This window comes from Oncorhynchus tshawytscha, linkage group LG29 (assembly GCF_018296145.1).
Source record: "Oncorhynchus tshawytscha isolate Ot180627B linkage group LG29, Otsh_v2.0, whole genome shotgun sequence".
In the NCBI taxonomy this organism is placed as follows: Eukaryota; Metazoa; Chordata; class Actinopteri; order Salmoniformes; family Salmonidae; genus Oncorhynchus; species Oncorhynchus tshawytscha.
The window spans coordinates 18,011,135-18,039,118 of record NC_056457.1 but is presented as its reverse complement, the minus strand read 5'-3'; the positions used below and the strand labels follow the sequence as shown (position 1 = coordinate 18,039,118).

General features: G+C 41.8%; 2 protein-coding genes across 6 annotated transcripts; one reads left to right on the top strand and one right to left on the bottom strand.

Moving 5' to 3' along the window:
• The first annotated feature begins 833 nt into the window (after positions 1-833).
• pabpn1 (poly(A) binding protein, nuclear 1) lies at positions 834-16,403 on the top strand. Of its 4 annotated transcripts, XM_042308403.1 has the most exons (8): positions 834-1,056; positions 1,088-1,335; positions 3,000-3,108; positions 4,781-4,848; positions 5,104-5,210; positions 6,367-6,454; positions 7,085-7,239; positions 15,838-16,400. In XM_042308403.1, exons 2-8 carry the CDS (start codon positions 1,189-1,191, stop codon positions 16,022-16,024), a joined length of 861 nt encoding a protein of 286 aa, XP_042164337.1. In that variant the 5' UTR covers positions 834-1,056; positions 1,088-1,188; the 3' UTR covers positions 16,025-16,400. The 4 variants fall into 4 exon arrangements, with proteins under 4 accessions (XP_042164337.1, XP_024248505.1, XP_024248506.1 ...); XM_024392737.2 differs by having other exon boundaries at positions 834-1,335; XM_024392738.2 differs by lacking the exon at positions 15,838-16,400 and adding an exon at positions 14,956-15,036 and having other exon boundaries at positions 835-1,335.
• Positions 16,404-20,333: 3,930 nt separating this feature from the next.
• ngdn (neuroguidin, EIF4E binding protein) lies at positions 20,334-27,984 on the bottom strand. 2 transcript variants are annotated; one of them, XM_042308402.1, is made up of 11 exons: positions 27,928-27,984; positions 26,374-26,433; positions 25,630-25,701; positions 25,381-25,518; positions 25,095-25,179; positions 24,916-24,968; positions 24,300-24,420; positions 23,969-24,143; positions 23,672-23,822; positions 23,344-23,410; positions 20,334-20,496 (listed from the first exon to the last, which is right to left on the bottom strand). In XM_042308402.1, exons 1-11 carry the CDS (start codon positions 27,937-27,939, stop codon positions 20,483-20,485), a joined length of 948 nt encoding a protein of 315 aa, XP_042164336.1. In that variant the 5' UTR covers positions 27,940-27,984; the 3' UTR covers positions 20,334-20,482. The 2 variants fall into 2 exon arrangements, with proteins under 2 accessions (XP_042164336.1, XP_024248509.1); XM_024392741.2 differs by lacking the exon at positions 27,928-27,984 and adding an exon at positions 26,729-26,825.

Below are 27,984 nucleotides of genomic sequence, written 5' to 3'. Positions count from 1 at the left end.
ACCATTTCTGAGAATTTTTATCATTTTTATTATTTTAATATTGAAAGTGTGTATTGCTACCAAAGATATGTAATTGATTGAGGTGGATTCACCTGACTCGAAGGTGTCACGCTAGCAGCAAATATTTATATAACTAAACCAAGATAGACCACAGCCTGTCATTTCCAATGGGAAAGAATTAGTCACAGTGGGCAGAACAAGCAAGGAGGTGGGAAGAGCCAAGCACGAGCAAACGAGAGCCTATTGGCCCGTTCTAGGATACGTCGGATTATTTCCGTTAGGGAACACCTACTCTGTGAAGTGCGCGTGTGCAATAACTCAATTCGCCATTGCACTCCTTCTAATTAACGTGATTTTTAAAAAAAATTCGCAAAAGGTAAAGTGTACAAGACTTAGTCCACTCTGTTCATAACATATTCTAGTTTTGGGAACAGAAAATGAGATCAAACGTTTAATCGATGAGACATTTTGCAGAATGTTCCATCTTTCCCGTTGCTGGGCACTGGGCTTTCTCTCAATAACAGATTTCGTTTTTGCAAATGCCAAGCGGATGCTTCACATTTATACATCCGGTGAAATATCTGTCTCATTTGTTCTATCTGTGCTCGTGGAGGAGCAGAGAATTAATGAAAATTCAGTCATCGGTCGAAAGACAAAATGGGTGGGCTTTGTGATTGACATACTTCTAATCGAATCAGAGTTTGAAGTGTAAAAGCGAAATTGGTAAGAATGCATCCATGTGCTGCAATATATCCAATAGACGACAACGAAAAACGGTAGAAGGTGTGTCTACAATGCTTAATTGAGTAATAAGATTGCGAGTTTACGCCCGCAGTACGTAACTCCACCCCCGACTTCCATTTCTGAACTGAGGACACAGCACTCGCGAAGAGAATCTTTTAGGTTATGTATATTTCTTAATGTAAATAAACTGTAACGTTAGGCTCTCCGCTAAAACTTTGATACACACACACACACACAACTGAAGTAGCTTTTGCAATTGTAGTTGGAACCCGTTCGGACAGTGGCTAGAGTCGAAGCTGGCCTTTTATTTCACGTTTTAACTTTCCTAAGCGGCGGTTTCCGCCGTTTTTTTTCTTTCGCCCCACTCACTCTCCCGCTGTGTGAGTTGGGGCCTGTAACGTTGGTTTAAGCCACGAGGCGCGTCGGATAAACCGGAATTGGGAGATGGCGGAGTTCGGTAACGGAATGGACTCAGGGATGACGGAAGAATCCCTGCTGGACTCAGACCCAGGGCACCCAGAACTAGAAGACCCGGGTGTTGGCGACGAGGAACCTGGATTAGAGGAGGGAGAGGCCGCGATCGAGGACCCGGTAAGTGAAGGGCATAGTTTATGCCCTAAATCTCACTCAAGTTGAGACAATACATGTGTATTGTACGATAGAGATTGCGGGTGTAAACGCGTTATTTTAAGCTGCAATCAGCTATATTTTTTATTCCCGGTGGTCTTTTTTTAAATCTCTTGGTTGATATCCGACATTGAGGCTCAGTAGAAATGTGTGGTGACATGCGTGATTTTGGCGGCCATGTTGGCGCAGCAGCGTTGGTAGTTTCTCTGCGCCAGTGCTGTCGACCTAGTGGAGAAAAAATATTCGTCGCAAAAATGCAATACGGAGATGTAGACAGGGGCGAGGGTAGGACAGGCCGCCATTAGCCGCCGGATTGCGAGTCCATCCGCAGACACTGCGAGAGCTCACGGTAAACACGCCTCCTTTCTTTTCTCATACGCTGACAGCTGCTGTAATGGAAGCGCTGATGCGCATACGGAACATGATCGTCAACTCCGTGAAAATTTAAGTGATGACTAGTAAAAAAGCTTTAATGTCTTGACTTACTGTCTATCTAACTGTTATATAGCTAAAATGCTCGCAGAGAAGTATGCTGCACTTGCTCTGTTGTAGTAGGGATTTATGGATATTTGGGCTGGATATAACGTTAGTGGGAGGGAGCCGACGAGATAATGGTAGTTGGCTGGCTAGTTGGCTTGCTAATAATTGGGATGTTGCAGACATGCACCTGACACGCATGTTTATTCTCCCAGTAAAGTCATTGAATGACTTGCGAAACGCAAGCATTTTTAAACATGTAATTTTGACTATTATAAGTAGGTATTATCTCTTGATAAATTAGTGGGTAATGGATATTACTGTGGTAGTGTGCAAAGATGCGGTTTGAAAATACTCACATTAAAGCTGTTGGCTTGCATTTATGTTATCTACAATGTTTCTGATTTGTATATGCATGTGTGATAGTGGTCTTTGGCATGAATGTGTTCGAAAGCAATTATGTAAGCACGAGACTGGGGGTGCGGTATTTTTTTTAGGGCTGGGCTTTCATCCTTCGATATTTTCAGGAGGGAAGAGACTACACTAAATATGCGACAAAATGCAGCCAGTCATCACCGAATCAAATAAGCCATATAGTTTCCAGGAATTTCGCTGTTTCCTCTTGAAGCCAGTCGAAGCTGTTGAATTTGTCTATTGGTTGTTATGATCAATGGGGCCATGCAAGACATCCCCAAGACCTGGAATGGATTAACCTGCAATGCAAATTGTGTCAGTAGTCCAGGATGGATTTGGAGCAACTCCCACTGCGCTGCAATGCAGCAATGTCAAGGAGGCCTAAACCCAATAAGGGATCCCACCCAACAGGATGTATGGCACCACTGTCTTATTGGCCATCACTGGGGCGGTGGGGGTTCTTGCTGAGCGAGCAGTCTGTGAAATGAATGGTGAAGCCTGATACAAAGACCCCGGGCCAATGGTCATGTGCTGCGAGCCTGTTCCACTCAGCAGCTAGTGCAGGAACAGGGTCATCTTAGGCGACTGAACTGCCAAGTGTGTCATGTGCTTGCACCGGCATGGATGAAATTTATTTGGTACATTTTTTTTTTGTTTTCTTCCCATGATGTCTGTCAAGCCTGCTGACTAGTGTGGTGTGTGTTGCAATTGATGAGTATTGATGTATTTATTTTCAGGAGCTGGAGGCGATCAAAGCTCGGGTGCGAGAGATGGAGGAGGAAGCAGAAAAGCTGAAGGAGTTACAGAACGAGGTGGAGAAACAGATGAATCTTAGCCCTCCACCAGGTGAGTTTATTTGGGAAGAAAGAGTGATAAGGTGCCTCGGAACATGTGTCCCAAAAATTACTGTTTGAGAACACCGACTGATTTTTTTGTATTTCACTGAAGTTTCCAGAGCAGCTACAAGACAGATGAATTAATATCAAACCCTTCCAAATATACACTACCGTTCAAAAGTTTGGGGTCACTTAGAAATGTCCTTGTTTTTGAAAGAAAAGCAACAACAAAAATCCCATTAAAATAACATCACATTGAGCAGAAATACAGTGTAGATGTTGTGAAGCTAAAAAAAATAATAATAATTAAAGATACATCTACATGGGCGTACAGAGGCCCATTATCAGCAACCATCACGCCTGTGTTCCAATGGCATGGTTGTTAGCTCATCCAAGTTAATCATTATAAAAAGGCTAATTGATTATTGGAAAACACTTTTGCAATTATGTTACGCACAGCTGAACACTTGTGCTGATTTAAAGAAGCAATAAAACTGGCCTTTTTGTATCTGGAGCATCAGCATTTGTGGGTTCAATTACAGGCTCAAATTGGCCAGAAACAAAGACCTTTCTTCTGAAACTCGTCAGTCTATTCTGTGAAATTAAGGCCATTCCATACGAGAAATTTCCAAGAAACTGAACATCTCATACAATGCTGTGTACTACTACCTTCACAGAACAGCGCAAACTGTCTCTAACCAGAATATAAAGAGGAGTGGGAGGCCCCGGTGCACAACTAAGCAAGAGGACAAGTACATTAGTGTGTAGTTTGAGAAATGGGTGCCTCACAAGTCCTCAACTGGCAGCTTCATTAAGTAGGACCCGCAAAACAACAGTTTCAACGTCAACAGTGAAGAGGAGACACCGGGATGCTGGCATTCTAGGCAGTTGCAAAGAAAGCCATATCTCAGACTGGCCAATGAAAAGAAAAGCTTAAGATGGGCGAAAGACACAGATACTGGACAGAGGAAGATTGGAAACAGTGTTATGGACAGACAAATCTAAGTTTGAGGTGTTCGGATCACAAAGAACATTCGTGAGACATTGAAAAGATGCTGGGAGAGTGCTTGACGCCATCTGTCAAGCATGGTGGAGGCAATGTGACGGTCTGGGGGTGCTTTGGTGGTGGTACAGGATAAAAGGGATCTTGAAGAAGGAAGGCTATCACTCCATTTTGCAACGCCATACCCTGTGGACGGTGCTTAATTGGAGACTATTTCCTCCTACGACAGGACAATGACCCAAAGCACAGCTCCAAACTAGGCAAGAACTATTTAGGGAAGAAGCAGTCAGAATACCAGCTATCTATAATCTCAGCCCTATTGAGCTGTTGTGGGAGCATTTTGACCGTATGGTACGTAAGTGCCAATCCAACTTGTGGGAGGTGCTTGAGGAAGTATGGGTTGAAATCTCTTCAGATTACCTCAACAAATTGATAACTAGAATGTCAAAGGTCTGCATGGGTGTAATTGCTGCAAACGGAGGATTCTTTGACGAAAGCAAAGTTTGAAGGATACAATTATGTCAATTCAAAATCATTATTTATAACCTTGTCTTGACTATTTCCTATTCATTTTGCACCTAATTTCATGTATGTTTTCATGGAAAACAAGGACACTTCTAAGTGACCCCAAACTTTAGAACGGGAGTGTATATAAATTTGTCTCAATTTTGCTCTCTAGCCGGTCCTGTCATCATGTCCATCGAGGAGAAAATGGAAGCTGACGCGAGATCTATCTATGTTGGAAACGTAAGGCTTCACCCCCTCCTTAACCTCAGATGGTGTTTCTATTTTGGGTGTATGTGGAATTCACCTGGTTAGGTGTTCAAGATGATTCTATCATATGATGAGTGTAGTAGAGTTTCAAATTGACATCATGCATGATTTCACACTACTTTGAATGCAAAAACCTTAATTTGGAGTTTGGCACTGAGTTGATTCTGTATTGCGGAATTGACTAGCCATTGTCAGCGGTATCTCACTGTTCTCCCTCTCTGTGGACAGGTTGATTACGGCGCCACGGCGGAGGAGCTAGAAGCCCACTTCCACGGTTGCGGCTCCGTCAACAGAGTCACCATCCTGTGTGACAAGTTCACAGGGCATCCCAAAGGGTAAATGCCTACACCCTCATTCCCTCCATTTGCAGTAGTGCTCTTTCACTTACAGACCTGTGAGTACACTATGCAGCGTTTTTCTATCAGTCATCTAGAGTAAATAAGATGTTTACAGCCTCTACCCTAAAGATTGTGTAGACACCATTTTACCAGCTATACCCTCTCGGCATCCCAGAGGGTAATTGCCGACATTCCATGTGCGGGTTAGAGAATTAGTGCATCTTTATTCACAGTTAAGTAAATACATTGTCCTAGTTATCTAGAGCAGTGTGATCTAGAGTTAAGACTTTCAGCCTCAAGATCATCTACATGCTCACACGTCTGATCGTCATGTTTTGAATGTGTGATTTTGTACATGCAGGCCTTTACCTCAATGGAATCTTCCTGTTTAAATAAAGGTTAAAAATATTTATTTGTGTGGCACTGATTCGCATGAATCCATTATTGAATAGACACATTTGGGAATTTCAGCTTGTAAGGTTACAGATCTGTGTTCAGCCGACCCATTATTTTGTCACATTGCTCATAGACCCAGTCTAGGTGCTTGCTTGGTTAGACCTTCAGAGTGTGGTGTTGGGGGGGGTCAACAAATTGCGTATCTGCATTTTTTGAAAACTATCAGAAATAAACAGCACAATGCAGAAGTGTCTATCACTTAGCAACAGCTAAGGAGGAGAAAGTGGCTCTCTCAAGACTGAAACCACATTGCCCTAACTTTCTATAGAGATGACTTGGACTGCAGCACAGAGGATTTCTTTACTGATGTTGTGGTCTAGCTCACTCAAGTGCCCATGTCCATTTTATAGCCATGTACAATTCATGACTAGTATAAAAGCTTTTATCATTCCCTTTCCACTTAAAGTAATGCAATTATACTAGCTAATATTATTCTGTTTGATTCAGGTCTCGGTAGTGTTACTTTTAGTTAATTGAAAGTAACTGCTTATTCTAATAGCCTGGAGTTATTTTCTAAAGCTTGTATTTGTGTATGAGATAAACCAGTTAGGATGATCAGGTTGCTAAACGGTTGCTCATCGCACCTGTTATTGTCATTATTAGGGAATTATTGAAAAGAGGTGTCCATGATTGTTCAGTGATTTGTGCTCTGATTTTAGTGCTTCATGACGCTCTTATATTTCTGCTGCTGTTGCAGGTTTGCCTATATCGAGTTTTCAGACAAGGAGTCTGTGAGGACGGCCATGGCATTGGACGAGTCTCTGTTCAGAGGAAGGCAGATTAAGGTGAGGACGCAACACTGTTTCATAAACCAGGTTTCCATTCAACCTTTTTGTATGCGAGTAAAGTACATGTTGGGGGGAAAAGTCATGCCTGCCATGGCAACTACAGATATTTATGTGCAAATATTGATATAATAACCATTTTGAAGTAAACTTGGGAGTCACGCGATATGCTGTGTGGTCCTCCCACTATGACTACAGTTTATTAGGTTATAGATTAATTAAGTTATGAACTTCCCAGGGTGGTGAAAGTGCATGGTGAGGAGTTTGATGCGCCTTTGTACGACATCATCACGCACAGCCTTTTTTTGTCTGCAGCAAGTCAGTTTGATGGAAACAGATCTCTGATTTGCGTTTATTGTTTTTATGCAGATTTTAGAATATTTGTATGAAAATCTGTCGCCAATTGGATGGAAACCTAGCTACTGTCACAGTCGATTCCGTTTCAAATTAAGTAAAGAAATGGGGAAAATCTCAATTCTGAGCAATTTCTGTATGAACTGAATTTCAGTTCCATTTCCTACGTTAACTGGGTGTTAAATGGGACTGACCCCTGTACCCTTCTGAACTCTGTGGCCCCTGTGCTATTGTCTAACCTGTGGTTTCCGGTTTCCCCTGTCTTGATCCTGTCAGGTGGGTGTGAAGAGAACAAACAGGCCAGGTATCAGCACCACAGACCGCGGGTTTCCTCGGGCACGCTTCCGCTCACGAGGAGGGAACTTTAACCCATCGCGCGCACGTTACTACAGTGGCTACACACCGCCCAGAGGCAGAGGACGGGCCTTCAGGTGAGCACCCCGGAACACTCGTACCCTGAGACTGAGAGACAGCTGGCCATTACCTGGGGGAGGGGAAGAGTATGGAAAAGTGAGGGAGAGTGAGTTGAAAGGCGGTAGAATTAGTGAGATTATGGAGGAAGTGAGGATGAGCAGAGCGGGAGATGGTGGGCAGTGAGGACACTGTAAAGCCTGAAGCCACCCCCCCCCCCACACACACACTGTTTGCGGATCTTAAAGCACCGAATTGGTGTAAGTAATTTGGTAGCGCAAACACTGAAGGGGCAGGTGCTAGTGTTGGTTTTCTGACCTGGCTTCAGAACGTGCAGTGAAGAGAGAGTATGCTCAATTCTAAACATGCTCCCGCCCAAGACTCAGTGGGGCCATCAGGTGTCTATGGGCTGGTGGTTGAAACTGGGTGTATAGAGAATCATTGAAGGTACAGTGCCTATAGAAAGTCTACACCAGTCTTTCACATTTTGTTGTTAAAGTGGGATTGAAATAGATTTAATAAAAACATTTAATTGATCTACACAATACTCCATAATGTCAGTGAAAATAAAATTCTACACTTTTACAAAGGAATAAAAATTAAATTACAAAAATATAGTTGTTGCAGAATAAAAATTTGTAGCACCTGAAGGTGCTAAACAGGATTTTTACAAACATTTTTAAATGTTCACATTTTAGTCATTTAGCAAATGCGCTTATCAAGAGCGACTTATATGCTGACCAAACCGCATGCACGTCAACATGTTTATTTTGTCCCGCCACACCAGAAGTGAGCAGGACACGCAGGTTGAAATATCAAAAACAAACTCTGAACCTGGGGACAGGTCGAAAAGCATTAAACATATGGAAATGTAGCTAGCTAGCTTGCTGTTACTGGCTAATTTGTCCTGGGATATTAACATTGGGTTGTTTATTATACCTGAAATGCACAAGGTCCTCTACTTTGACAGTTCATAATAAACGGTAAACCCAATTAGTTTTTTGTAATCTCTCCTCCATGCTTCTTTTTCTTCTTTGGACTTTATATGGCAGTTGGCAACCAGCTTTACGGCGCATTACCACAGATGAACTGAATGTGGACTTCAGTTCATCTTCCAATCACCCATGTGGGTATATGCTCTTAAAAACCAATGAGGAAATGGGAGAGGCAGAACAGTTCTATTTTAGCACCTGCCCATACAGAAGCTCGTGAGCAGTGTGGGTGCAATGATTGAATAACATGTGTGCATACATTTATTTTGCAGCGCGAGCGGTGTGGTCAGCATGTTACAGTATTGAGTGCATTGAACTACAACTTTTTAGAGTTTAACCCTTTTAACACTATCAATGTTTCGCTCCACTGTGGGAATTGTGCTAGACTCGGGAGGCTCTAATATTAGCCACTTTCAATCTAACATACCAAAACAAACTATGCAAGACTTAGTATGCCAAACGATCTGTGCGAGAGATTTTCTTGTAGGTAGAGCGCATTGGCGTCGGATTCTATTGCAAGGAACTCCCAAATGGCACTGCGGTTTAAGGCACTGCAGTGCTTGAGGCGTCACTAAAGACCTGGGTTCGATCCCAGGCTGTGTCACAGCCAGCTGTAACAAGAAGACCCATGAGGCGGCGCACAATTGGCTCAGGAGAGGGTTTGGCCTGCCGGGATATACCATCGCACTCTTGTGGTGGGCCGGGTGCCTGCAAGCTGACTTCAGTTGCAAGCTAGATAATGTTTCCTCTGACACATTGGCTTGGCTGGCTTCCGGGTTAAGCGAGCAGTGTGTCAAGAAGCAGTGCGGCTTGGCAGGGTCGTGTTTTAGGACATGGCTCTTGACCTTCACCTCTCCCGGGTCCATAGGGGAGTTGCAGCGACGGGACAAGACTCACTACCAATTTGATATCACAAAATTGGGGTGAAATAAAATGTATATACATTCATATTTGGATTCTATTGCATTGACAGGCTCGACGCAGGCCCATACTCTACACAGACCGGTGCACCATAACCAGCCCTGCAGTAGGCCTATATGCAAAGTGCCATATATGGATCTGTCACTTTGAACTGGACTGTGTTTACAGCATGAGCGGTCATGAGTTGCTGAGCTTGTTTTGAGATCAAAGCAAGTGCTGTATGTAGCCACCTGTGCAAGTTTTGTTCATATCCTTTGCTAGTTAGTGAGTTTTTATCCCAGTTACAGCCAGTTTCTAGTCAACAATGGGGAGTGGTTGCTTCCTACAAGAGCACAAAATGTTTACATTTCTAGCCATCTTTGAAAAGCGAGTCAGGTCGAGCTTTTTTGTAACTCTTAAAGGGGCAGTGTTGTATTTTGAGACTCTTGTAAAAGCGAAGTAGGCAAAGGGTAGCATAGTTTCTGATTCTCTGTAGTAATGGTATGGGAATAATGCATTTTATTTCTTTAACTAGGCAAGTCAGTTAAGAAGATTCTTAGTTGCAACACGGCCTACCCCGGGCCGATTGTGCGCCGCCCTATGGGACTCCCAATCACGGCCGGATGTGATTCAGCCGAGATTTGAAACAGGGACTGTAGTGACCCCTCTTGCACTGAGATGCAGTGCCTTAGACCGCTGCGCCACTGGAGCCCTTGTAAAGTGGTTTCTTGCCTCAAACAGCGCATTTTCAGTCACCTTGCCTGAAGGACAAGTGGATAAACAGACAGGGTAATATCAAGCCCTGCCTTTTGTATTTTTTTTTCACATCTCACGGAATGTGGGCCTACATTGAACACCACATATTGGCTGCTACTATAGGCTGAATGATAAAACCGCTATTTCCATGTTAAAATGTTATGGGATGCAATTTTCTTTTCTTTTTTAATTGTAGGCCGCTCTTGTAGGTAAGCACAGGCAAAATACTAGAGGAAAACATGGTTCAGTCTGCTTTACACCAGACACTGCAAGAGGAATTCACCTTTCAGCATGACCATAACTGACAACACACAGCCAAATCTACACTGGAGTTGCTAACCAAGAAGTGACTCTTCCTGAGGAGCTGAGTTAGACTTTCAAGCTGATTTAAGTCTATGGCCAGCCATGATCCTTGACAGAGTTTGAAGAATAAAAAAATAAAAAAAGAATCATGGGTAAATATTGCACAATACAGTAAAGCTCTTATGAGACTTACCCAGGTAGCCTTGTGATTAAGAGGGTTGGGCAAATAACTGAAAGGTTGCTGGTTTGAATCCCCAAGCCGACTAGGTGAAAAATCTGTGCCCTTGAGCAAGGCACAACCATAATTTCTCCTGTAAGTCACTCTTGATAAGTTTCTGCTAAATGACTCAAATGTACCCAGCTGTAATCGCTGCCAAAGGTGTTGTCCATTTCAAGATATATTCGTGTTTTAATTTTCATCTTTAAAAAGTTTGATTTTTGCTTTTTGACAGAGTATATTGTGTAGATTGACAAATGTATAATTAAAAAATATGTTAATCCCACTTCATAACACAATAAAATGAAGAAATCCAAGGGGGGTATAGACTGTTGCTATAGGCACTGAACATCTACAAGCCTGTCTGTAGTGGGAGGGGACTGAAGTGTTGGCTAGCATTGCTGAACAACATTCCAGCAAAATCAGTGAAGGTGTGTCTCCAGAGCACAGTGGAGGAGAGGTTCCCTTTTAGAGTGGGGTAATGGTGAGTGGAAAGGTAAGCGAGACTGGTGGAGGGAGTCAGATGGGTCAGTCAGTGTGGAGCGGTCTTGTTGCATGCACCACCTACAACCGTTTCAGAGGAGGCAGCCAAACTCTCAGTGCACGGCAGTGCGATCCTCCCAGGCTGTACATGTATGCGTGGCAGGCTCTTTGTACGACTTGGACATACATTATGTATACATACTGTCTGTGAGTGAGCATCTCTCCCATAGTGCTGGTCATTAATACTTAAAAAGGTGACAGGCAAAGAGTGACTTGCCTGGTTTTGTTTTCATTTGTTCGGTGCTAATGGTTTGATTCCATTTTAGAATGTTGACGTGACCTTAACTTCTTGCGTCGAGCCATCCCGGATCCGGGATTGTGAATACAGCCTCAAGCTCATTACCATAACGCAACGTTAACTATTCATGGAAATCGCAAATGAAATTAATATGCTAGCTCTCAAGCTTAGCCTTTTGTTAACAACACTGTCATCTCAGATTTTCAAAATATGCTTCTCAACCATAGCAAAACAAGCATTTGTGTAACAGCTAGCGCATCATTTAGCATTAGCAGGCAACATTTTCACAAAAACCAGAAAATCATTCAAATAAAATCATTTACCTTTGAAGAACTTCAGATGTTTTCAATGAGGAGACTCTCAGTTAGATAGCAAATGCTCAGTTTTTCCTGAAAGATTATTTGTTTAGGAGAAATCGCTCCGTTTGGTGCGTCACGTTTAGCTACGAAAAAAACCTGTATCCAGGAGTGTAATTATCCCCACAGCTCATTAGCATAACACAACGTTAACTATTCATGAAAATCTCAAATGAAATGAAATTAATATGCTAGCTCTCAAGCTTAGCCTTTTGTTAACAACACTGTCATCTCAGATTTTCTAAATATGCTTCTCAACCATTGCAAAATAAGCATTTGTGTTACAGCTAGCGTAGCATTTAGTGTTAGCATCAGCAGACAACATTTTCACAAAAACCAGAAAATCATTCAAATAAAATCATTACCTTTGAAGAACTTCAGATGTTTTCAATGAGGAGACTCTCAGTTAGATAGCAAATGCTCCGTTTTTCCTGAAAGATTCTTTGTGTAGGAGAAATTGCTCCGTTTGGTGCGTCACGTTTGGCTACAAAAACAAATTCAGTCTTCAAAACGCTGAACTTTTTTCCAAATTACCTTCATAATATCGACTGAAACATGGTAAACGTTGTTTAGAATCAATCCTCAAGGTGTTTTTCACATATCTCTTCATGATATATCGTTCGTTGAAAGCCTCCTCTCTCCTCTCAATCACTGGATGACTGCGTGCAGCTTGTAGATTACGCACCAAGTTAGACAAAGGACACCGGGCGGACACCTGGTAAATGTAGTCTCTTATGGCCAATCTTCCAATGATATGCCTACAAATACGTCACAATGCTGCAGACACCTTGGAGAAACGATAGAAAGGGCAGGCTCATTCCCGGCGCATTCACAGCCATATAAGGAGACAATGGGAAACAGAGCTTCAAAAATTCTGCCCATTTCCTGGTTGAAGTTTCATCTTGGTTTGCGCTTAAAACTGCACGTTTTTTTATCCATAAATTAAAAGAGCGCCCCCTATATCCAAGAAGTTAAGGACAATTAAGATGCCATGTAAGTTTTAAATGCAAATGGGTGTCTTTAGTGTACCATGAATGGCTTCTATAAGTTCTCTAGGTAGACACGTTAGCATTGTTGCTTAAACATTAATTGGCGCGTGTGTATATTTGTATAGTATTAGTTTTCCTGCTGTACTTTTCCTCTCAACTAGATGTTCTAATGATTCACTGTTAGGAGACAGGTGCACTGTGTTCTGAGGAATAGAATATATCCATCCTGTTTGTTAACCTGGTGCAGCTGCTCCAGAGCTGTCTTTTGCCTGTGACCTTTCCAAAGCAACATCCCTGCAATCTGTATTTGTTTTCAATCCATACAAAAGCCTACCCCCTATGTATGTAAAACCTGGAGTGGATCAAAGCTCTGTGCACTGGGAGTCTGGTGTGTCTCCCTGGAGTGTGTGTCCTGCTGTGTCTCTCAGTGTGAGGTGAGAGGGGGGTTCCCATGATGACTCATTGAGCGCTCACGGTGGAGCTCCGTCTCTGGGCCCATGTGCTGTTCAATATGTATTGCTGAGACTGAGGGCTGCAGAGCAATCAAACTGAGCATCCTCACCAACTGACATGCAATGAGATTCTGACCAATGGAACAACCTTTCCATTCATCTAGACTAATGGTATCCGTTGGTCATCTGTAGTACCTTATTTGTCCCCTCTGTGGGAGCTGCTGATATGATTGTCAATCAACAATCACTGATACTTTTTTTGGCCCGGCTAAAATATGCTATCTGCAAAGTCCTATTTAAGACAATTAGTAGGATGACATGTGATTTGGAAATGATATGTGATTGAAAATGATTTTGTTCTAGTCAGAATCTCATGCCCCATGCACTCTGATATAGCTCATCAGCCTGGTCTCATAGACTACACATAATATAGTAAAGGTAAAACCGGGACACTCAAATTAGTATGTTATGTTACATTTTTAATATGGTTACATAATACATAAATGGCAAACGTCTAGCAACCCATAGGTTGCGAGTTCAAATCTCATCACAGATCATTTGAGCTAATTAGCAACTTTTCAACTACTTAGCATGTTAGCTATAACTTTAACTGTTTTAGCTGACCGTAACCCTTTAACCTAAACTCCTAAACTTAACCCCTAAACTTAACCCCTAGCCTAGCTAACGTTAGCCACTAGCTAGAATTCGTAATATCATACATTTGCTGGTTGAGAGAATGCCAAGAGTGTGCAAAGCTGTCATCAAGGCAACGGGTGGCTACTTTTAAGAATCCTAAATGTAAAATATATTTTGATTTAACACTTTCTTGGTTACTACATGATTCCATGTGTTATTTCATAGTTTTGATGTCTTCACTATTATTCTACAATGTAGAAAATGGTAAACAATTTAAGGAAAAACCCTGGAGTGAGTGTCAACTTTCGACTGGTACTGTATGTTACGAATTACATCATATGAAATGGGCGATGAACATAAATTTGAACACAAATTTAATACATACTAAATGGAGCATCTTGAATTTATGTACAGAATAATACGGAATTCTGAGACCAGGTTGGGCTCATGCATATTACCCAGAGATGGGCTAACCCAGTAGTGGTTTGCCCACTATGGGGAGAGTGCAGGTGCTTTGTCTTGTTGCTAAAACCAACTTGAATGTGAACTACACATTGGTGCATCTCATACATAGGCTAGACGGCCACTTGGCCAGGCAGTCCCACCCACTGCCTTCACTTCCGGAATGGAGGGTTCATTCCTGCAGCCTGATTTTGACTTCAGCATTCTAACCAGTGGTTTCTGCTTTAGTGTGACCCCTGTGTTTGTGGGCACTGGATGCCTGGGTCTGGTGGTGGTGATGTGTGAGAATGGAAAAGCAATGTGTGATTTTGATTTTGATGCTGTCTGTGTTGAGATGGTCCAGGTTGTCAGGAGAATGGGTCAGTCGAGTCTTTGTCTGCATGCTGTATATATGTGGCCTGTCCTATAGCATGTGAAGGACTGTTCTAGTGTGTCTGTCATTCTGTTGGGAGGGTTTGTGGGGTGGGTTGGAGGCTGCTGTTCTCAGGTTCTCTCCCAACAGCGACCTCGGGAGCTGCTCTCAACAGAGAGAAAGAGGAGAGAGAGAAAGAGGGAGAGCGAGTGCCTCACTGTCCCCACACCCCTATTATTTTTATAGTCCTGTATAATCTGAGAATTACACATTTTACTGTTGACAAAGCTGATTTCAGCTTCTTTCTGTACGGTCAATTATTCTTAATTGAAATTGTGGTAATTCAACACTTATCAAAGGCACAATGCCATTAAGATGGTATACATTAAAATCTTTATGCACCCCCCAGTCTCCCTGAAGGATTGAGATCTCACCAGGCCCCCTTTCTACCTGCACACATACACACACTTGACACCTAAAATTGGTGTCTGTCTCTTTTTAAGCCAAGAAACTCACCCTCTTTTTCTCTCTCTTTTCCAGGGGCCGAGGGCGAACAACATCGTGGTATTCCCCTTACTAATACCCCCAAACACCCTTACTATCACCTCCTTGTCCCCCATACAAAAAAAAGAATGAAAAAAGTCCCCCAATAAAGGAAGGAACCCTGAGAAGAAAAAAAGACAAAAAAAAGACAAAAAATATATAAATATATCCTGGACAGACAAACTGGCCGCAGTGTGCGATTGTGTGTGAGCGTGCGTGTGCGGAGTTGGTGCGGTCACCCTGGTAAGGTATATGATGGCCGTTGGGGAGATTTGGTGGCATTTCTTTTGAGAAGATGTTATCTCAGGCTGCAGATGTGTCTCCTTTGTCTGGGTGTGAGGGTCACAGCCAACACAGCCCCCAAATGCTTACATTTGAAAAGCAAACATCGAGGATAAGTCTATCTTTTTTGCTTTTTTTTATGTACCGTACATGTGAAACTTCCAATAGCAAAAATGTTTGTTTATTTTTTAGGTTGTGGTATTGGAGTTCTCATATTCCCTTGTCTCTCTGACCAGTTGCCACTTACCCTGCCCCATCCTTTAACTCATCACTTTTGTTACCATCTCCCTTTGGTTCCATCCCATGCTCTCTTGTTTTCAGTATCTGACAGCGATTGCCTTTCAGTGGGTAAATAAATAAATGTAATCTCCTTTTAGCCCATGGCATTCACCCCAAGAAAGCATGGCCAGAGCTCTGCCAACTTTACTTTATTTTGTGGGTCTGGTACTTTTTCCCCCTCGCACCCCTCTGCCTTTCTGTGCTGCTTCTCCCATTTGTCCTTCACCTCATCTCCATGTCCTTCACCTCCTTTCCGTGTCCCTCTTCTTTCTCCCCCTCTCCTCTCTCTGTATATTAGACCACTTCTTGTCGTTTCAGGTTTCAGGACCAGTGGAGGCTGACAACCCCTGCTCCGGTGGCCGCGGCGCCCCCCAATGTCTCGGCAGGGTCTCTCTCTCTCACTGCTCCTGCTATGCACACTCACCCCATCCTTTCTGTGTGGGGGGGAGGGGGCCAGGGCGATCACAGGGCTACCGCAGGGGGCATTTACTACAACAAGCGTTGAGCTGTCTTACACACACACACACACTAGGCCCACACACTTTGCAGACACTACACAACCAGCCACCACACATATTTATAGAGCGAGTTAATGTCAAGATGGCAGCAGCTGTTTTAGTTGGGAGAGTGAGAAAGATGGGACCAGAGAAGGGGCGGTGGGGGACCAGAGAAGGGGCGGACGGGTGGGGGACCAGGGCCCTGGCCCCGTTTCGGACAGGGGCTAAAGTAATTAATTAAAAAGAGTGGAGCTTTTATTTTAAGGGGGGTGGGTTTGTGTGGAGGGGTTTGGTTTTTGGAAACAGGAGTGGGTTTAAAAAAAAAAAAGTTTAGCTTTTTTATTTTTAACCCATAAGTCTGTAATTAGAAAAAAAATAAAGACTGTAAAAAATTACATGTTTGTTGTTTTTTTTCTCCAAGAGTTGCAAAGCATTTTGGTATACTTAAGCGGTTCAAGACCGGTTCAAACCGACATTTTTGTGTACAGGGCGATCTGAATGGCGCAACATAAATGTCTGTGCTCTCCGTTAATCTGAGATGCAGTATGTGAAATTACATTTGCAATGCGTCGCGTCACATTTTGTCGTATCCAGACAAAGGATCCATTTCCTCTGCCTGTGATCCTCACAACTTCGTTTACAATACCGCATATGAAACGGGAGACCCTAGCGATTGTAGCAAAAGTAGAATAATCTCGCTGTGGTGTTCTCGGAAGGATTTAGATCTCATCATGAAAAAATACAATAATACCCCCTTTTGTTGGTTACACAATATAATCATGTCGTGCATAAAACTGAAGTTGTAATGAGTCGCCAGGCATTTGAATAGCGTATGTGTGGCTCAGAGGACGCTGGGCAGAACATGATGGCGCCAGATAGCTGCCAAAAGTTGAACATACCGAAATTGTTTAGGAGCGTAAGAAAAGCAATGCGTGAAACGTAAACGTACAAACCCTATGAATTAACATTTTGATGTTACACGTTCAATTATTACTTTCCATCTCCCTTTACTTGTTTACATACTTTTTATACGTACAAACGTGTCAGGAATGTGGCATCTGCAAATGACATGAACCGAACGTAGCTAAGCGAAGTTAGCTAGTCAAGCAACTAGCGCAGAAGCTAGTTGCTTTGCAGCTTCCGGTTTTCATTTTCAAAATAAGGCTAGAGCTTGTTTTAAGAATGGCATTGAATAACGATGTTATACCAGTAGATGGCGTGTTAAGCAAATTACCTATGCGAATTATACTATTAAGACAGAAGAGCCTTTTCTAGAATGACCGCCTGAGCTGCAAAAAAAGAAAGTAAATATGATTTAGGCTAAACCTATTCCACTATATAAATATGCCATGCTGTTAATGGCCATATAATTGCATCATTTTATAGCTGCGTGGGTTGGTGTGGTGATCATGTAACCTGATGAATCACACTTTCCAGTATTTGGGAGCAAAAACTGTAGGGCTTAAATTAGGCATTTTGTATTTGTGAATTCCACTCTGTGGGCTTGTTATAGCCGTTTGCATTAGTAGTAACCAAGAAAGTGCATTGCACAACCCCACCACGCAGAGGCTATATCAATACATGAGAAAACAAAATATGCAGTCTTGGCAAAAACCTGAACTGAGCTAAATAGCCAAGTGGTCACACATGGTCAAGACGATCCTATTATTGCCAGATCTGTTTTCACTATCAGCCACTGCATGTGCTTTTTCAACTGTTTTTCTTAAGTATTTAGAGGCCTGTGAGCTAGGGTCTATAATAAAAAGTTAAAACACAAATGGAGTTGTTATTCGTCAAGACACCAGTACCCAAAATAATAGCAAAACTTGCAATGCCTACAATTTTATTTGAATAGGCCTAAATTAAACTTTGAATTATTAAAGTGATAGACTAACGAACTTTTGGATAATTTTGAATACACACATGGATTTCAATAGACATGAATAACTTCCATTCTCTTTGATTTAGTTCCTATTGCCATTCAGACACAAGACAATGGATGACTGTGTTGGAGTGATGAGTTGCACACATCATGCATGCTCTGCACTTCATTTGGCAAATAGGCCAAAATGAGGGAATAATGACTGGCTGTATGCCTCCAGAAGGGCATCTTCTGAAGATGAGTGGTGCTTTTCGGAAGGCGCATGGTGCTGCATAGAAATCACAAGCTCTTCAACTGGGAAGCAGTGTCGCGTTGGAGGAAAATGCAAATACGGAGACTACAATACCTCTGTTGCAGTGGTTTTAGGTAAAGTGTGGGATTGCCAGATTTAGCCTACGTTTAACCTCAGATGTTTATGACCCGATCCATATACATGTCAAAATACTTTAAATTCATATTAAATCCTCCTACAGAATATGATTTGGCAAGATTGAACAATGAAATACATTTTAAAATAATCTATAAAGACACCAATGGTCATAATTCATAGGTTAATAATGGGTGTTTAGTGAATGTTTCATTATTCCTGGTATATACTACTGGTTATGATTGCAGAGCCCAGAGAATGGGATGGTGCAATATTGAATTAGTCATATTTTGATCAAGTGCATGCATGGGGATGTCTACGTCACCCAGATATATGCCAATGCTGTAGAGATACACCTAGCGGCCTGGAACTTTCCTGTTGTAGGTATAATACAGCTAGCGCTATCTAGACTTGTGCTGGCAAACAAATCTATTACATTACTTTATTTAACCAGGTAGGCAAGTTGAGAACAAGTTCTCATTTACAATTGCGACCTGGCCAAAGCAGTTCGACACGTACAACAACACAGAGTTACACATGGAGTAAAACAAACATACAGTCAATAATACAGTAGCAAATGAGTCTATATACAATGTGAGCAAATGAGGTGAGATAAGGGAGGTAAAAGCAAAAAATGCCATTGTGGCAAAGTAAATACAATATAGCAAGTAAAACATTTAATTTAAAAAAAGGTATTGTTTATGGCCCTCATGATAAATAATTAATATTGTGTATGTCAATTTATTTAAATCTTCATTTTGACATTACAATTACAGTTCTTTTGAGAAAGTAAAGTTGGCCTGCTGCTGTTTTTAAATCACTAGTTTCTACTTTTATGCTTGATTTTGGCAAAAAGAGTAAAAGCTTCTTCCTGAAAGGCAGGACTATGCTTCGTGAACATGGATAGGACAGACAAGAAACAGTGACCTTGATCTTTTCCAGCGCCCTTATTAAGATGCAGGTGCCTAACACCCTCAGAGTTAGAATGACTATTCTAACAATTTACACATTTTACTTCAAGGCAAATTGCATTTTTGTATTTGTGGAGCATACCATGTACGTGTTATATGTAAAATAAACCTTACTTAAGCAGTGAATGAGGTTTTATTATCTTAGGAAGAAACAATCAAATACTTGGAAGTAAAGATGCCATAAAATTCTAAATTTCTCCTGATTGTAAATGACGTATCTCTGAAAGTGGAACTTATATGCATGTATTGGAGTTGTAGAGATGACCCAATTTTGGCAATCTATACATACTGCTGCACAGAAAATATTTTGATGTACAGTTTATGAGCCCGTGTCTCGATCATCTTAATGAAAATGTGAGAGAAAGTGTTTGATTATCACATACTATGGCAAAAAATGTATTCTCTTACTGTGGGCTTTAACTCCTCCTACATTTAAAATGTGTATTGACTTTCTTCCTCGTGAAAAGCTCACCTATGACCTCTAACAGAAAGCCCAGGTTCGATGGTCTCCACTACATTTCAAACTGGACAGAGTGAACGGGGTGACTAAGGAAGTGTATGTATACATGTACGGTGCTGTGAAACTAATTTGCTAGTTGTCTCTGCTAAAACTGGAAATATTTAATGCAATTACTGATAGTGCTGCTTCTGCAAAAAATTTAACTTTTGTATTTTGTCTGCCACAGTGACCGTGGATTGTGTTTTTTTTGTACTGTTTTTTTTTCTTTTCAATTTCAAATTATCTATCCAATAGCCTCTTATGTTACAAAATATGGGCAGTAGTAGTAGTTAATGTAATTCAACAATACACTTGAATTTGAGCAAGAGTGAATTCAGTTTGGATAAATGTTTAACCATATTCTATTAGACCATGTTTGATTGTCCTTAAATTGCATTGTTTTAAATAAAAATCCCTTGTCCAAAAAGTGTGGCTTAACCAGTCACCATTGATGCCCAATAAGGAAAACATACCTGCCCTGTGAATTCGAAATGGGGGGACATTTTCATATTCAAATGTTTTGGAGCATCATCTTGAAATGCACACAGGACTGACTGTCAAACAAGGACTAATGATAATATCGAAGAAAATAAACACATTGGGTGAAATTCTCCTTTATAATACACATGGTTTAAGCACCTACAATCACAAAACAATCCTGAAAAGTTATACAAAGTGAATTGTCCCATTTAGCCTAAATCACCATTCTTCATCCTGCTTTGTGGTTTTAGGATTCCATTTGTGATCCTATCTTCTGAAAGCTGCAGGCAAAGAACAATGTTGATTAACTAACGATGCATAATGACTGCACTCCAAGTCATTGTAAAATGGTCTAACATTGAGAATCAATTGAAAACAAAATTTAACATAAAATAAATCACTGATGGCCTGACAATGAGTACTGTTAAATGCAATGCACACAATTTGATTGTCAGATTAGTAGTAGTTCAATTAACGTTTACATGCTTTGCAAGAAAAACGAGTTCCCTAATAATCCTGTTTACATGGACACTTCTGAAATCAGGCTACTGATCATCAAGGATATCAACCACCCGAGCCATGGCCTGTACGCCCCCATATCATCCAGAGGGTGAGGTCAGTACAGGTGCAGCCAAGCTGTGACCGAGAGACTGAAAAACAGCCATCACTAGCCGGCCTCCACCCAGTACCCTACCCTGAACATAGTCACTGTCACAAGCCGGCTACCACCTGGTTACTCAACTCTACACCTTTGAGACTGCTGCCCTATATACATAGACATGGAACACTGGCCACTTTAATAGTGTTTACATGCTGTTTTACTCATTTCATATGTATATATTGTATACTAGTCCATGCCACTGACATTGCTTGTCCTAATATTTATATATTTCTTAATTGCATTTTTTTAACTTTTAGATTGTTGTGAATTTTTAGATACTACTGCGCTGTTGGAGCTAGGAACACAAGCATTTCACTACTGCGCTGTTGGAGCTAGGAACACAAGCATTTCACTACTGCGCTGTTGGAGCTAGGAACACAAGCATTTCACTACTGCGCTGTTGGAGCTAGGAACACAAGCATTTCACTACTGCGCTGTTGGAGCAAGGAACACAAGCATTTCACTACTGCGCTGTTGGAGCTAGGAACACAAGCATTTCACTACTGCGCTGTTGGAGCTAGGAACACAAGCATTTCACTACTGCGCTGTTGGAGCTAGGAACACAAGCATTTCACTACTGCGCTGTTGGAGCTAGGAACACAAGCATTTCACTACTGCGCTGTTGGAGCTAGGAACACAAGCATTTCACTACTGCGCTGTTGGAGCTAGGAACACAAGCATTTCACTACTGCGCAGTTGGAGCTAGGAACACAAGCATTTCACTACTGCGCTGTTGGAGCTAGGAACACAAGCATTTCACTACTGCGCTGTTGGAGCTAGGAACACAAGCATTTCACTACTGCGCTGTTGGAGCTAGGAACACAAGCATTTCACTACTGCGCTGTTGGAGCTAGGAACACAAGCATTTCACTACTGCGCTGTTGGAGCTAGGAACACAAGCATTTCACTACTGCGCTGTTGGAGCTAGGAACACAAGCATTTCACTACTGCGCTGTTGGAGCTAGGAACACAAGCATTTCACTACTGCGCTGTTGGAGCTAGGAACACAAGCATTTCACTACTGCGCTGTTGGAGCTAGGAACACAAGCATTTCACTACTGCGCTGTTGGAGCTAGGAACACAAGCATTTCACTACTGCGCTGTTGGAGCTAGGAACACAAGCATTTCACTACTGCGCTGTTGGAGCTAGGAACACAAGCATTTCACTACTGCGCTGTTGGAGCTAGGAACACAAGCATTTCACTACTGCGCTGTTGGAGCTAGGAACACAAGCATTTCACTACTGCGCTGTTGGAGCTAGGAACACAAGCATTTCACTACTGGCTGTTGGAGCTAGGAACACAAGCATTTCACTACTGCAGTTGGAGCTAGGAACACAAGCATTTCACTACTGCGCTGTTGGAGCTAGGAACACAAGCATTTCACTACTGCGCTGTTGGAGCTAGGAACACAAGCATTTCACTACTGCGCTGTTGGAGCTAGGAACACAAGCATTTCACTACTGCGCTGTTGGAGCTAGGAACACAAGCATTTCACTACTGCGCTGTTGGAGCTAGGAACACAAGCAATTCACTACTGCGCTGTTGGAGCTAGGAACACAAGCATTTCACTACTGCGCTGTTGGAGCTAGGAACACAAGCATTTCACTACTGCGCTGTTGGAGCTAGGAACACAAGCATTTCACTACTGCGCTGTTGGAGCTAGGAACACAAGCATTTCACTACTGCGCTGTTGGAGCTAGGAACACAAGCATTTCACTACTGCGCTGTTGGAGCTAGGAACACAAGCATTTCACTACTGCGCTGTTGGAGCTAGGAACACAAGCATTTCACTACTGCGCTGTTGGAGCTAGGAACACAAGCATTTCACTACTGCTCTGTTGGAGCTAGGAACACAAGCATTTCACTACTGCGCTGTTGGAGCTAGGAACACAAGCATTTCACTACTGCGCTGTTGGAGCTAGGAACACAAGCATTTCACTACTGCTCTGTTGGAGCTAGGAACACAAGCATTTCACTACACCTGCAATATATGTGTATGCAACTAATAAAACATGTTTTAATTTGAATTTGACGGCACTCTGATAAATGCATAAAATAACCAACCAAAATAAACGTTCTACCACAGCGTCCATGTTATTTTTGGGAAGCATATTTGAATCGGAGTTCGGACATATAACATTTGTATGTGAAAACTACTTCTAAAACACATGCATTCAATTGTTCCAAACACTTCACTCGCACTAAAAGAGGGACGCTCGCTCAGCACATGCGCAGATCAAATACACCGCTGGACCGCCGATTAAGTTGTTTATGTGTCTTAATAATTCGAAAGATTGTTTTAATCGGTGTATGCTTACTTCGTTTTTGACCGTACCGTTAAGATAAGCAGAGTAAGGTGTTTACATGACTATTGCATAATCTGCCTACTGCCATAATCAGATTAATATCAAATTAATACTGTGCATGTAAACATATTCAATGATGTCAACAAAACTCAGGCTCACCTTTTCTTTTAGTTTTCTTCTTCATTAGTTTCTTCTTCTTCTTCTTGGGCCCCGGGTTATCCGTGTCCTGGAGGGAGGGACAGAGAATGTTTATATCAACACTTTCATACGTTAATAACATAACACAGCAGTGGAGAATAAATCTGAAGTGTGCCCATTATTCCTGGGACCACCTGTATGTAAAATATTATGCAAGCATGACTAAGTCGCTTTGGATAAAAGCAGCTGCGAAATGGCATATATATCTTATATGATCAATCACTGCATGTCAGCAAGGAGTGTGACCTGTAGAAGACTGGTGTGTGTCACGTAAATGTGTCCAACTCACCTGTCCCTCTCCGCCCGTCAGGGCTGTGATGTCACTGAACCGTGTGATGCCACTCAGCTGACCAGACATTCCCAGCATTCCTCTCTTCTTAGCACTTCTCTCATTTCGGGGCACTTGCAGACGCACCATCATCGACTCCTCAAAGTTTTTCCTAAAGGAAGAAAATAAATACATGAAGGGACTCCCTCCAAATGAGAGGGCTCAAACTACTGTAGTACTAGACAGTTAAATGAGTCACAAATCAATAATCTAATTGATGATTGTGTGATCAATGTGTCTGATGATGACAGCACGGACCTGTGCAGCTGCTCTCGGCTCTGTCTATCTGTCTGGAAGTCCCTGTGCTCGCGGATCTCCTCGGGAGCGTCGCTGTACTGCTGCCGGAGTTCCTGGATCACAGAGCTGCGGAGGGCGGCACGCCTCTGCTTGTCCGCCAGCTCCTTCTTTTTGTCTGCATCGGTCAGGTCTCCCTCTGTTGATCAAGTAAAGAGGTCTTATATATTACAGCCATGGTTTTGTAAAATCATCCATCACAGAAATAACAGCTTTGGGTGCATTTGTAATGGGGGGGTGTACATACAATTCAACAGAGAGGAAGATTAAAAAAACAACTTATATTTGACATTACCATAGTGCATTGGGGCAATCTTGGGGGGAACATATTTCTTGCCACTAGATGGCACTTTTTTCTCAGCGCCTTCAGCCTTCTCTCCACCATCTTCATCCCCCGAGTCTTCTGATTCACTTAGCTATGGAATTAAAAAAACATTTTTTAAAGACATTCATAAGCTGTTGTGCAAACCAGATTTCATTCTGTAATAGGGAACAAAGAACACAATGAATAATAATAATATAATTAAGCAATAAGGCCCGAGGGGATGTGGTATATGGCCAACATACCGTGGCTAAGGGCTGCTCTTATGCACAATGCAGAGTGCCTGGATACAGCACTTAGCAGTGGTATATTGGCCATAAACCCCCAAGGTGCCTTAATGCTATTATGAACTGGTTACCAACAGTAACAGAACAGTAACAATACATATTTTGTCAAACCTGTGGTATATGGTCTGATATACCATGCACGGCTGTCAGCCAATCAGCATTCAGGGCTCGAACCACCTAGTTTATTATGTCTGATATACCACGACTTTCAGCCAATCAGCATCCAGGAGTCAAACTACCCGGTTTATAATTGTATTAATCTAACATAGACTGAGGGATGCCAAGAGATGAGAAGTGCTTACTTTGCTAACAAGGTTATCCGGATTGGGACGGAACTGCAATGGGTCATTTTCCCCTACAAAATATAAAATAAACAATTTACAATACAATCAAGGAATGTATATCACATGCATTCTGATTAGTACATACATTTTTCATAACAATTAAAGACTTGCTTCCTTTCCTCAATATCACATCTCACCTAAGCTCCCAGTCACTGCTGTGCGCACCAATTTATCAATCTGATATCTCAGTTTCTGGTCCAGAGGGCGCATCTTCTCTAAAACCTAGTAGAGCAACACAATAGTTAGAATATAGCAACAGAGGTCCAAGATGGCATTCATGAGCCCAAACAAGACCAAGAAGACTATGCAAAAAGTCAACAGTAATTTGAATTTGGGATGATGAAAATGGGAGAGGTTGCACATGCACAGCCCCACACACTGAGTGGTACAACATGTAGTGACCAGCAATGAAGGGCATCTTACTGTTCTGACGGTGACCAGTCTGTGAAGGGCGCCACTGTCTTTCACACTACTACCCTCTGATTTAAGACTGATCAGGTGAGTGACATCTTGCAGGTAAAACAGCAGCAGCTGATATCTAAGGTCAAGGAAAGACAAACCCTACAAGAGAGTGGGAAATGTACATTTGCATAAAGCATTTGAGCGAGACAATGCTTCCTGTTTATGTGAAATCTCAACGACCATGTGTGTGAATCCTATTATAGTACTTACCTTGGATGTTTGGAATTTTCCACCTTGGACCCTCTTTAACAAATCTCGAACCTGCCCTGTAACTGATGCCACCTAGGATTGAATGTGTACAGACAGACCTTAAACATATGAGTGACTGGTAATAGATCTCAGAAACTAGTAATAAATATGACTGATAAACAACACTACCGTAGCTATGTCACATCATTAGCAAGGAAGCTACAGAAGACAAACAGCCGGCTGAATTGTAACTACAGACCGTACACCAGATAATGTGATATAAGCAAAGATTTTTGGTATAAATTACTGGACGTTACAGGTTTTTCAACTGAATCTTCTAAAATGTATGTGCCCAGTTGCAGGTGGTTCTAAAATAAATAAAAATGTTTGCTCCATGAAGTGTACGCAGACATATTGTCAATTTTAAATCTCTCATTGATCGAGACAGGGGAGTGTCATCATGACATGCAGCACTTTGGGGTGGACCCACCTGCCTCAATCAATGAGAGAAGATTTGAAATAGACAAGATGGCGGTGTACACATTGTTGGATTATTTCTTGAAGCGAAATTTTAATTTTAATAATGGAGCCTTTTCGAAATGTAAAAGAAACACCTGCAACTGGTCACAGACATTTTAGACGTTTAGTATAGGTCGTTTGGCATAGGCAAACCTGTAACGTTAACGCTCAGTAATGGATGCCATCTTTGGTTTATATCTCATTATCTGGTATCAAATCTGTAGCTAGCTGTATTCTGAACCTAACCTGTTCAGTAAGACTGTTCAACAGCCGCACAGCATTGGGGCCATCACTGTCAATCAAATCCTGAAAGAAAATAGCAAATCAAAATATTACAATAAGTACTGCTTTCGAAGTTGGTAAGCCCAGGCAAACACTGTCCCATAGTTAACTAGTACAGCTAACGTTAGCTAGCTACAGGATTTAGCTAACGTTACTAGCTAAGCTAATTTGTTAGCTATGTAAACTAGCTATGGCGCGCCCTGTGTGAAGTGGCTGGATAATTGCGGTGTGTTCAATCATGAGATATGGCAGCAATAACGGTAATAATCTTGAAACGTTTAAAGAGATATCCAAAATCTTGATATAAAACTCAACTCACGTTTTCGCTATAGGAAGCCGCCATTTTGATTGAAAGTTGCATGTACGGAAATTGCTAAGGGACAGTGGAATCGCAAGAAAGAGTTTCGTAATTCGTATCACGCTGACTACATATCCAAAGAATTATGGAAAATGCACTTATGCAAAATGCCCATGGTGAATAAAACCTAAACAACTAACACAACATAATAACCTCATATTTTGGGTTATGGACGAGTGCTGCCCCATGTACAGTGCCTTTGGGAAGTATTCAGACCCCTTGACTTTTTCCACATTTTGTTACATTACAGCCTTATTCTAAAATTGATTACATTGTTTTTACCCCTCATCAATCTACACACGTTAAACCATAATGACAAAGCAAAAACAGATTTTACATTTTTTTTGTGCTAATTTATTAAAAATTAAAAATGATATCACATTTACATAGGTATTCAGACCTTTTACTCTGTACTTTGTTGAAGCACCTTTGACAGCAATTACAGCATCATGTCTCGGGGTAAAAACCTATTTCCGCTTTGTCATTATGGGGTATCTTGTGTGGATTGCTGAGGATTGTTAGTTATTAAATCAAGTTTAGAATAAGGCTGTAACGTAACAAATTTTGGAAAAAATCAAGGGGTCTGAATATTTGAAGGCACTGTATATAGTCATTGAACACTGGTCACTTTAACAAGGTTTACATACTGTTTTACCCACTTTATATTTATATACTGTATTGTAGCCATGGCTCATCCTATACAACTATATCTAGACTCTGATATTGCTCTTCTGATATTTCAAATATTTGTAAACTTTTTGGATCATGTGTGTATTGTTACTGTGTTGCTAGATATTGCTGCACTATTGGAGCTAGAAACATAAGCATTTCGCTGCACCTGCAATAACATGTGAGCAAGATCTTTAAACAGGTCAACACTCACAAAGCCGCGGGGCCAGATGGATTACCAGGACGTGTACTCAAAGCATGCGCGGACCAACTGGCAATTGTCTTCACTGACATGTTCAACCTCTCCCTGACTGAGTCTGTAAGACCTACATGTTTCAAGCAGACCACCATAGTCCCTGTGCCCAAGGAAGCGAAGGTAACCTGCCTAAATGATTACCACCCCGTAGCACTCATGTCAGTAGCCATGAAGTGCTTTGAAAGGCTGGTCATGGCTCACATCAACAGAATCCTCCCGGATACCCTATACTCACTCCAATTCGCATACCGCCCCAACAGATCCACAGATGACAGTCTCAATCGCACTCCAC

Bases quoted from the DNA above. Each gene is read 5' to 3' on its own strand.
- pabpn1 (XM_042308403.1), top strand. From the start codon at position 1,189: ATGGCGGAGTTCGGTAACGGAATGGACTCAGGGATGACGGAAGAATCC. The intron at 4,849-5,103 runs GTAAGGCTTCAC...CTCTGTGGACAG, and splicing joins GATCTATCTATGTTGGAAAC to GTTGATTACGGCGCCACGGC. The intron at 7,240-15,837 runs GTGAGCACCCCG...TTGTCGTTTCAG, and splicing joins GGCAGAGGACGGGCCTTCAG to GTTTCAGGACCAGTGGAGGC.
- ngdn (XM_024392741.2), bottom strand. From the start codon at position 26,770: ATGCAACTTTCAATCAAAATGGCGGCTTCCTATAGCGAAAAC. The intron at 25,702-26,373 runs GTTAGGTTCAGA...ATTCAATCCTAG, and splicing joins TGAACAGTCTTACTGAACAG to GTGGCATCAGTTACAGGGCA. The intron at 23,411-23,671 runs GTGAGTTGGACA...CCCTCCCTCCAG, and splicing joins TGACGGGCGGAGAGGGACAG to GACACGGATAACCCGGGGCC.